This window comes from Tupaia chinensis, unplaced genomic scaffold, assembly GCF_000334495.1.
Source record: "Tupaia chinensis unplaced genomic scaffold, TupChi_1.0 Scaffold000211_1, whole genome shotgun sequence".
Classification (NCBI taxonomy): domain Eukaryota; kingdom Metazoa; phylum Chordata; class Mammalia; order Scandentia; family Tupaiidae; genus Tupaia; species Tupaia belangeri.
In genome coordinates, this window is record NW_006159686.1 from 2,306,654 (window position 1) to 2,317,907 (window position 11,254).

Here is an 11,254-nt window from a genome sequence, read left to right on the forward strand (position 1 = left end):
CTGGGGCTGCCCCCTCCCCAGGCTCTGGGCAGTGCTCGGCCGCCCATCACTCCTGGAGTGACCTGCAGTCCAGGGCAGCTCTGCAGTGCCAGCCCTGCCACTGCACGGCCCTTCCCAGGGGTAGCCAAGGCGGAGGACACGGGGCCACTGTGGACGGGACGGGCCCTGGCTCTCCCACCGTCCTTCCCTGCTGTGCGCCTGCTCCACGGACCTCCCAGGCCCTTGTGAGTCTCCGGGACGCCCAGAGCGGGCAGCCTCCAGAGGCATGAGGACAGTGGCTATCTCTCCTTCAACAGCCCCAAGGACAGCCATGTGATCTTTAATTCGATTTGATGCAGACAGAGGGACGCTTTCTTGGAATTTTGAAAGGTGTATATAAGAAAAAAACTCCAATCCCCACCAGGTCTCAGGGGTCGAGGAAAATAGTTTCCTCTTCCATTTGCACAATGATCATTGCTTGAAACTTCAAAATTCCAAGGGACTCTTACCACCTCCCAGGAAATTCCATCTGGGGACAAACACATCAGCCCTGGGAGAAGGGGCCTCTTAGTAAACCAGCCCGAAGTCCGGGTTACTGCCTTCTCTAGCTAAGCTTGAAAAGAAGTGCTTTACTTTGAAATAAACTGGAGGGAGACTCCGGGTGTTGCGGGAGCTAGAAACCGGTCACACGCCATGGTCTGGGCCTCGCGTGTGTCCCATCAGGACCTGGCCACTGCTCGGTCATCTCTCCAGGACGTGCCCATCACCACAGTCTGTGGGGCTAGGGCAATGGCTGTACGGGCAGCGGCGTCTGTCCACTGCCGACAGGACCTGCCACGGCCCATCCCTGCAGTGCCTGCGCATTTCAGGAGCTCAGTGTGAGGTCGGATGACTTCTCTCTCTCTCCCTCTCTCTCCTTCTTCTCTCAGGTTTTTGACATAGGGCGCGTGTGCTCACCAGGGAGAGAAACAGAGACAGAGAGAGCAAAAGCAAGAAATCACCCCCCAGGGGATGGCCACACCGTAATCCCTTCTCCTCTATTCTCCTCCCGGGATTGGGCATGCATGCACACGTGCCTGGTATGAGTTTAGGCCACTGGGTTTGGGACTCAAACCGCGGTTGACTACATGGGAGTCCAGTGATGTAACCATTATGCCACCTGCTGCTCCTGGTCTCATTTATTCTTAAAAAGAGACACCACCCCTGCACCCTCACCCAGGATGCACCAGCTGCCAGCCAAGCGTGGTCTGGCCCTGCTCGCTCGCGGCAGCCTGATGTGACCACAGCCCCCTCGGCGTCCACGGGGGAGGTTCCAGGGCCCTGCAATGTGACCACAGCTCCCTCAGTATCCACGGGGGAAGTCCTAGGGCCCTACAGTGTGACCACAGCCCCCTTGGTGTCCACGGGGGAGGCTCCGGGGCCCTGTGGTGTGACCACAGCCCCCTCGACATCCATGGGGGAGGCTCCAGGGCCCTACAGATACTCAGATCCCAGAAGTCCAAGCTCCTTATGGGAACCGGCCCCACCGCATGCCGCCTGTGTAATCGCCCGTACACTTTAAACCACTTCAAGTCACTTATGGCACCTAACAGTGCGGACGCTGTGGAAGCAGCTGCCCCACTGCTCTGACCAGGGAATGACGCTGGACGACAGCGTGCCCCAGCACCGACGTAGCCACTGTGACCGAACGCCGTTGCCGCCATCCTGGACGGCCAAATCCACCCTGGGGCACCGCGGACTCCCGGGCTGACTGCTTTCCTCTTACGTCAAAGAACCGTACCCCCAAAATGTTTATTGCCGTCCTGGTGCTCACAGATGGGGCTGGGATGTCCGTCCTCCCACTCCCACCTGCTCTGCTCCCCCAACCTCGCCCCAGTCTTCCCTGGCTCAGTGACGGAGCTCGGTCCCCACCCCATCCCAGCCTCCCCTGGCTCGGTGACAGGGAGCTCTGTCCCCACCCCATCCCAGCCTCCCCTGGCGTGGTGACAGAGCTCTGCTCCCTGCCCCAGCCTCCCCTGGCTCGGTGGGATGAAGGAGCAGGTCGGACCAGAGGGAGGTTCTGAGCTCCACACAGGGCAGAGTCGCTTGCCGAGCCATCCTGGGAGGAGTGAGCAGAGGGCAGCTTTCTGGGTCAGCTTCTGTCAAACAAATTAATTCCTAGGGGCAGGCGGGTGACTCAGGTGAGGTGACAGGTGGCCCCACCTGGACGTGGCTTTGCTGGAGCAGAGCACCGTCCCTGCGGCCATGTCTGGCCGGGGGGGTGGCCGCAGCTGTGTGGGAAGGAGGAGGGACACACGGCTTCCTCCCGGCTTCAGGAGGTGGCTCCGGAGGGCCCAGCGTTAGGGTGAGGACTTGCCCAACGAGGCCCCTTTTCTATGCAGTAAGCCCTTATTTTACCTTTCTGAGGTTTATTCTCTTTAAAACGAGCAGCGACTGGGAAATGGGCTGGATTTTGTCGAAGATCTACCCCTCTTTCTTAGCGGCTGCCAACAATCAACGGAAGGGTTTGCTGCTTATTCAGGTTTTCTTCTCTTTAATTTTAAACTTTTTTTTTTAGCCAAGCTGTGGTTTCATTTGCTACTTCCAATAAAAATTTCATGTTGGTGGGCAGTGAAGGGGCTGCTCTGTGAGGCAGTCCCAGGAAGGTAAGTTGCAGGGTGAGGAGGCCTCCCTGGGTACGTGGGCCGAGCAGGTGCTGTGGTCGGGGCCCTGCTGTCGGGGGGGTGGCGGTGTACGGTCTCTCGCTCACTCATGGAATAAACACATACACTTAAAAATTAGTTTTGGCTGATTATAAATGTGCTACAACCATTGTTCTGAGAAAAGTTTTGAAAACATGGAAAACAGCGACAGCATTTCTTCAGACCCCTCACTTGCTGTCCACTCCCGTGTCGCCCCTGTCGTCCCATGGCCCCGCCCATGCGTCAAGCTGTGTATTATAGGCCACGCGAGACCATGAACTGCACGAGCACCTGCCTCCAGGTCAGAGCCCAGGAGGTGCCCGGGGTGCAGAGAGGACTGTCCACCATGGGCTTCTGAAGGATGGCAGCTTGAATTTTTTAACAAGCTTTTCATGTATTTAATTTTGTTCGTCAATGCTCAGCCTGATTTAATTTCAGTTACTAAAGTTTACTTACTTCTCTCAGGAGAGGGGAGTCTCTGCGCTGTGATCCGCCTCGGCGTTCGGCCGCCCAGACTGCGGGCACGCCGGAACACCCGCTGTGCTCGGGAGGGCGGGCCACAAACCAGAACTTTCTCTCTGCAGGCCCAGTTGTTACCACCTGGGCCCTGGTTTCATTTTAGCTCCACAAATCATTCCATATATAGTCAATTATCTTTTCATTAATTGCTTTATAGTTTCTTTTTTTTACACATTCATGAATGCCCAGCATACCTTTCAAGTTGCCAAGTGTGGGACTTGAACTGCAGAGTTGGTCATTTGGGATCCAATAGCTGTAACTACCATGCCACCTGCTGGCCTGCTAAGTAGTTCTTGCATTTCATCATTTTTCTTTCTGAACTCACTTGCATAAAGGAGATCTGTGTATAGATGCATTACCAAACTCCAAGACCACGCCAGTAATTACCATTGCTTCAAGGAGGATTCTTGTGTGCCCTTGAGAATGGTCCAGGATAATGTCCCCTCACCTTATACTGGTTTCACTTTCTCAGAGGATCTGACTCTCTCGCCCTTGGAAGAAGGCACGGTTGGGCTGGCGTGTGACAGTTGAGGACCCGGGTCTGTGGACTTGCTCCGTACAGGGCCAGTATCAAACGCTGTGGGGTCTGCAAGGTCGAAGTAGCTCCAGAGCAGCGTGGGTGGCTTAGAAGCAAATGCGCACGTCACCTCCCCAAGGAACTTCACTTACAGTGAAGGGAGGCGCGGCCTCGGGTCACAGTTGTGTAAGGTGACTTCATTATTTGGACGGGGTACTGAAGGCTTTCTGCACGTCAGGTACCAGCAGGCGCCTCTCTGCCCACTGGCCTCTGGCCACACACAGCTTTTCTAGTGAAGTGACCCTGCCACGTCCTTCTGGAAACCTCCCTTATATGCCACAGAGGATTCCCATGCAAGTGGCTTCTTCCAGAACTGCAGGCAAGCTTGGCGAGGGGGCGGGGCAGTGAGGCAGGCAGGGGACAGGGCAGTGGAGGGCGAGGGTGCAGCAGGGGCCAACTGGAGCTGGAGTCCCCCAGGCATATTCAAGGAGTCAGTGTGACATGGGCTTCAGAGCCAGCTCACAGGAGGGTGAGGGAGCTGGGGTATGTATATGTCAGCCCCAGTGAGTCACTGGTGCCAGCACTTCTTGGATGGGGGTGTGTTAATTCCTCTCTGCTTTTGTCTTGTGCTGGTGAGAAGAGGGGGTTGGATGCAAGACAAAACTCTCAGACAAAAACATGTGGGTGCTTAAGGTGTTAGACAGGCAGGTGTGCTGAGTGATAAGGTAAGATTATGCTAGAGGGGTACTGACAGCGCCTGCTCCAGCCCACCCCCACGCTGGGCTGACATCCCCACCACAGCGTGGCTCTTGGAGGTCACGTGGCCCCACCAGAACCAGCGTGTGGCAATGAGACCCGTGCCAAAGCTCCTGGAAATGACGCAGGTGCTTTTCCTGGCGTGGAAGCGTGATATTGGGTGGGAGCATCAGCTGCTGTGTTGGCATCATGAGTAGGTCAAGGGGAAGCGGGAGGCAGGTAGAACGGGGTCCTGGTGACAGTGTGAGTCCGGACTAGGGGGACAGGAGCCAGTATGATTCCTGGACTGGGAGTCACACAAGTCGTGTGCAACCCACAAAGTGCTAACACATACATTTCCCAGTGTGGTAGCAATCATGACTGCCCTTTCCCAAGCTTAACAGGAATTGATTTCGGACCGGCCAAGCCAGGCTTCACATGCGGGAGGAGTCTATCTGGGCCTCTGGGAGTACCTGCTCTTGGACTCTCACACGCTGCACGAGTGGGGTGGCCTGGGAACAGCCCTGACAGGGCACACTGTGGACGCGGGCCGACAGGGACGTCCAGTCCTGGTCCCTTCTCTTCTCTGTCTCCCTTGCTGATTTCTAGCATGGCAGGGTCTTGCCAGAAGTGAGCTAGGCAGGCTGGGTGTGCTGCCTTGCACCTCTGGTCTCATTCTATCTGCGTCATTGATGGGAGCCTGGCCGCTCCCACAGCGAGGCTCGGGTGCTGGCTCCCCACTTTCCATCCTTCTCTGTCCCACGTTTCCCTGCCCCCTTGCAATCTGGGGAGCCATGAGCTGCCCTCTGACCACCAGGAAGAGGACGAGAGTGCCAGTGTCACTAGGCCACTGCTTACGAGCTTGCAGGTGACCTGCAAACTGTCTTCTTTTTTTTTTTTTTTCCCCACAGCGACTGAGGAGACCATGTGTTCCTGATGTCATAGATACGAGATGGCCATGCCCCGTCAGTCTGGGTCCCTGGGGGCTGCAGCGAATTGAGCGCCTCCCATTTAAGCCATGTAGTGAGTATGAACAGGAGTAACTTCAGGTACGTGGGATTGGGGTCGTCTGTTGCATGGCATAGCCTAATTCATTCTGACTCATACGCGGTGGCCCAGAGAGTCCGTAAAAGAGGAACAGAAAAAGGAACTGGCAGAGACCCTGAAGGGGCAGGTAAGTAACGCATTTGGTGTGGGGGTGTGGCCACTATCGTAACCACGTGAGGAGGATGATGAGTTGAGAAAGACAGGCCCAATAAGACGCGGCGTGGGGGAGAAGGGAGGTTTGGAAGGAACTCTGTGAACACTTGCCGCGAACGCCCTGGGGAAGACAAGAAGACGCAGAGGAAATCAGGCAGCGCAGGCAGGAGCGGCCGTGACACGCTTACCATAGCCAGGGGGACGATGCTGACCAGGTCCTTCTGGCTGACGAAGATCTCGGACACCGCGATGTCCGTGGTCCCCTTCCGTGGGTACTCGACCTGCCACGTGACGGGCTGAGTCCCCGAGAGGCTGCTGAAGCTGGCAATTTCAAAGTTCATCTGCACAACCTCATTGAACACGCTGCTGCTCCTGGAAAGGAGAGAAAGGGAACAGCTGTGAGTGGACCACCCAAGGGCTCTCCCCAGGGCTGGTGTGCGCGTGGGCCAGGGACTCTCTTGCGCTTTAGACAGCTGGGGCTGGACAGTGCCCATGGCTAAGGACCTGGCAAAGCAAATTAAAGGCTGAGCACAGGTGAGTGACAGTGGCGAGACCCTGGTGTGGTTGTGCCAGACGTTCGGACGGTGTGTTAACCCAGTCCGCCTCCTACCTGAGTGTGGACCTAGATGAACTTTGAACTAAGGAGCCCCCATGTTAAGTATCGGTGTGGCAGATGCTGCAGGCAGCCCCCCCACTCGGCATCACTATCCACCTCACCAGCTTGGTCTGGGCGAGCCGAGAGGACAGAGCTCTGTTCCCAGGATCCCTTGCAGCTATGTGCAGGCTTGAACAGAGCTTCAGTCAGAGTCACTCAGGAGGCACTTAGACGTACAGGGCTCTGACACATCGGCTGGGAGGAGAGCTGGGATTTCCTGTAAGCACAGTGGTTGTGGGTCCCCTGGGGCAGCCACGGGGTGCCCACATCCTGGCCCCTGGTCACTAAGCAGCTGGCAGCGGTGTTCCGACAACATTGTCTGCAGAGGTGGGATATTTATCTCGGTGTTTACCCCTGGCTGGTCTGTCCTTGGGTGTCAGTAAATGAACTCAGGCCACTGCTGCCCTGGAGGGTCTCTGAATTGCCCGCTATCTTTTAATGAGACTTTTCTGCTTGGAGGGATTACTCAGCAGAGGGACTCCGCGGCTTGCCTAAGAATTCTGACCGACCGGTACATGCGCAAGGGCCCTGGTAGCAGGTGTCTAGTCAGCTCACCCTCGCCAGCTCTGGGAACTCCTGACTGTCCGCACTTTCCATCTGCAGGTGACAGGACCGATGCTCACAGAGCTAACTGGTGGCAGAGTCAAACACGTTACAGCCTCCTCCCCCGGACAGTCAGTGGTCAAATGTAATGTCACAGAGCACCAGAGTCCTTGAGGGCAGGGGACAGCAAACTGTCCCTGATCCCAATCCAGGAAGCTGCCTCTTTTCATTAGCAGCGTTCTGCTGGGGGGACAGCCCGCGTATTTGCATTTTGTCCACACTCGCACTCGTGGTACGAGAGAGGTGCTTCCCTTTACTGGGGCGCTGATCTGACACGGATGCGCCTCCTCTTCAGGGTTGGCTCAGCGGCATGATGCTGACTCTCCGCCCGCCACCATCAGCCCTGCTCAGTGGCAGAGGCAAAGGCCACAGAAGGAGACACACCGAACGAAGCACGGGGATGCGAATCTTCGTAAGTTCTCTGGGCCAGAAGTGGAGCCCAGGGAACTGTGACTCTGGTTGCTCTGGGAGGGAAAGTGTTAAGGCCTGGATCACCCAGCCGTGGGCTGCAAGCTTTAAGAGAGAATTACTGGCTCTGGAGGATGAGGGAGAGGTGTCTGCAGTGTCCCAAGATAAGAGATAAGCTCTTGGTCCAACAGCCAAGGCCCAAGTTGAATTGCTCTATGTAACTCAGTGTCTGGGAAGTCCTTCCAGCACATTCTGCCCAACTGCATCACCCCTCACTGGCCAGAGACGCGCCTTGACTCCTGTCCTTTCTGCAAGGGCACGTGGGTCTGGCATCTCCTCTCTCCAGCAGAGCTGGGTACTGGCTGGGCCACTGGCCATTGTCCCTCAGCTGCTGGGTCCCACACTGATTCCATGTGGCAAACAATCCACTTTCCTTAGTTCTGGACATGGTAGTCATCCAGCTGCCCCGACCCCACCTTGGCCCCCAAGCATGCCTCAGTGCCATGGGCTGCAGAGCCCTGCAGGCTCGGACCGACCCCCGTGTGCAGGCCCTTACACAGCTCTTCCCCAGCATCGCATGGCAGCAGCCCACACCCTCTGTCTGGACCCAGTGGCACCTAAAATATGGAAATAATGGTGTTCCACTGCATGTGGAGGGAGCTGGCCCAGAGGCGGCCGGCCCGACTCCTGCTGCAGACGTGTCCTCTCCACTACAACACCGCTAAGCGGAGGGCGCGAGGTGGGCAGGTTGCAGCACAGAGCAGAAGCAGCGGTCCTCCCCTCTCCGGCTTTGATGGCTTTGCCAGCGGTGTTATCTGCCTACGTGTTCTGCTCGAGTTAGCATAAGAATGAGACTAACCTGCCCCTGTTTATGAAATGCTCACCACAAGCCAGACACCGCCCGGGGGCGTGCATGCATTATTCCAAATCCCATAAGCCCTCAGGCGGTTACTCAGGCTCCCACTTCGCAGAGGTGAGAGCAGAGACTCCCTAACCCTCTGCAGTCAGGGACTGAATCTCCTTGGGCCTCCAGGATGGATGGACACGACAGCGATCCAGTTCTGGACATGGCAGAAGAGGCCCACCGAACAGGGCCCTGCAGCTTTCTGCAGTCCCACTGTGTGTGAGCTACCTGGGCTTAATCCTGGCTTCAGAACGGGACAAAGCAACAGAGTTCACGGCTGGAGTAAACGTCAGCTTTCGCTCACGCTGGGAGTGTGTGCCGCGCCGGTCAGCGGGTGTGGGCGAGGCCGCTGGTCTGTTCAGAACATCGACGTCAGTTTCCCAGTGGCTGGAGTCCTCAGCCCTCAGAGAGGAAGAAACTGCCCACAGGGACCTTGGGAAGCTGTGTTGGAGAACGGGCGAGATGGGCAGACTCCACTGAGAAATGGGCCCCGGAGGCCTCGGTTAAACGTCCTGCCTGCAGACAGAGTTCCACGGGAGGATGAAGAGCCGACTCCCGTCTGTCCATTGCTTTGTTCTCACCCTTTTACCCTCTTCATCCTTGTACAGCCCTTAGCTTCCCCACCTCTGAGAACACGCATATTGACGTGTGCCACAGTAAAGGGGGTGGACGTTTCTTTTGAAACTGGATGCTTCTGTGGAATGAGCAGAGTGGTCTGGTGGCACTGGGGCCCCCTGCTCTGTCTTAGGGTCATCCCGCGTGGTTCCTGCTGCCAGCGGCCCTACGGGAAGGCAGCCTGGTGGTGCCACACAGTGGAAGACTTTCCTAGAGAGCTGGGAATCTGGGCTTATCTATAAAGTCCCTACAGCCAGGATGGAGCTTGAACCACACCTTGGCTGGAGCTTTTTGCTACCTCTGGCTCAGGGGGTCGGTCCTCCTCCTCCTCGTGTCTCTGTCCTGGAGGAAGCATTCTATAGATGAGCTGTGATGCTGAGGTGCCCACACTTGGTGTGTTGGAGGGCTCCTGCTGTGGTCCCCAGGATCCCTGCTCCAAGCAGGTGGACAGTGGTGGCCATGGAACTGCACACCCAACACACCCTGCTTCAACAGGGACAGCTCCAAGCAGGTGTGCTGGCAACTCTGAGCTCCTAAGAAGCATTTTATTTAGAGAATGAAAAATAAAGGAAGAAATTAAGAGATATGATGAGGAAAGGAGAAAGGAGGGGAGGAAAATGTGGGAAAGAGAAGGAGGGAGGAAGGAATTAGAGGTTAGAGCCAAGACTACAATCCTTTGCTCTTTAAGGGGACGCAGCAAGTGTTAGGACCATGCTGTGAGCCTGCAGGCCTGGCCTCCCAGTCACTGCTGAGTGGTTGTGGGCTGCTCAGCCTCGGTGCCCCGTTTGAGAGGTGGGTGCTCATCCCTCCCACTTCGCAGGGTTGATATGAGGACTAGCGATACAAATGGCACTGTCTACAGCACGTGGATTAGAGGCTGGCCCTAACAAGCATGCATGCTCAGGGACTTAGAGCTGACTGACTAAAGCCACCATCAAGAAATATCCCTTTGGGACCAGCAGATGGTGTCACAGTTATGTGTCTAGACTCCCACGTAGTGGACTGTGGTTTGAGTCCAGCCTCGTTGACTTTAAACCCATGCCAGGCGTGTGTGTGCGTGCCCAAAACCCCAAGAGGAGGAAGGAGGAGAAGGGGTTGCAGCGTGGCCCTCTCCTCGGGTTGGGGGGTGAACTCACTTTCTGTCTCTGTCTCACCAGAGAGTGCACATGCCCTATAACAAAAATCTCAAATACCCTTTAAGGATGACTCAGGAGTTCTCTGAGAACAAGCCACAGTAGAGAAGTGAAGTCTCAGCTGTTCACGGGGACCCGGGATTCATTCAGAACCGAACACTGCCTTGACTCCGTGACTGTCTCCGTCGGCCACGATGCCACGGTGCACATTATTCTGACAGGTGGAGATTCAGAAAGGAATCTGTTGCAATTCTGTCTGTGGTCAGGACCTCTGCATTGTCTCTGCGTAGACTTATGTCTTTGCTAAGCTTTGGCCTCGAAGGGACCAAGAGCCCTCCACACTAATTAATACGGGGCTTGTGATGTTGGAGTGGTGAAGAGAGGAATTTAAACACTAAAGCAACTCCAGAGAACACCCAAGAACCATCTCTTGCTAAATCAATAGTGGAGATGTATTGCAGTAACTCTTGAAAGAAATGTTAAAAATTGGCTTAAAAAGCTCTTACTCAAAAGCAAATCAACTTCCCCCAACAGTTACAATAAAGTTTGAACCACTGGAAACCTAATTTACCAAACCTCTTGGCGATTGGATTTTATCTGGTAAGAAAATGGAGTCAGGGGTGAGGGCGTCATTAAAAAGCCAACAGGGTTTTACATCCTCATCATGGGGGTAAGGGATTTTAGCTCCAGAGTCAGCCACGGCTGGCAGCTTAGTGCCTGCAGAAAGACGAGGCTAACAAAATGAAGAAATCAACCTTATAATTAGGAAGCCGCTCCACAAGAACAGAATTATTTGACCCAGGCTTTGTTTTATTCATTCTACTTTAAGCAAATTTCACGAAAGTAAGGATACATCCTTCCCTTCCGGGAAAGGCTTTATTAGAAAGTTCCACCGACCCCAACTGCGATGGTAGTGCCCCAGGCTCGCTGGGAGCTCTCCGTGGTGCTGAGGAATATCAATTTGAACTGTGAGTTGCAAGCAACAGAAAGCATTGATAAAGATTGACAAAGAGAAGGGACTGGAACAAATACTTCCAAATTACTGGGAGAATGGATACAAAGACAGAGAATAGGTGGCAACACAGGGAGACTACGAAGCTAGAATCTCAGAAAACAAACAGCTTGAAAAATGACAGTGCTGCTGATGCTAAAAGCCGCTCTCTCCTGTCCTGATTCTTTGCATCTGTGATCCCCATCCGAAGCGCCAAGGAAGGCCATCCTATGGGCGATCTGGGATAATACCCCCAGACCAATATACCAAGGCGATGGAAAGACCTGCCTGGTGCATTACTGCTCTCTGAAATT

General features: G+C 55.2%; 1 protein-coding gene across 1 annotated transcript in view; it reads right to left on the reverse strand.

Moving 5' to 3' along the window:
• Nucleotides 1-11,254, reverse strand: part of TMEM132C (transmembrane protein 132C) — a 72,795-nt gene that overhangs the window by 51,188 nt on the left and 10,353 nt on the right. The window contains exon 3 of the mRNA XM_027771378.1: nucleotides 5,820-6,003. Coding sequence (XP_027627179.1) covers nucleotides 5,820-6,003 — 184 coding nt within the window. The remainder of the gene's footprint in view (nucleotides 1-5,819; nucleotides 6,004-11,254) is intronic.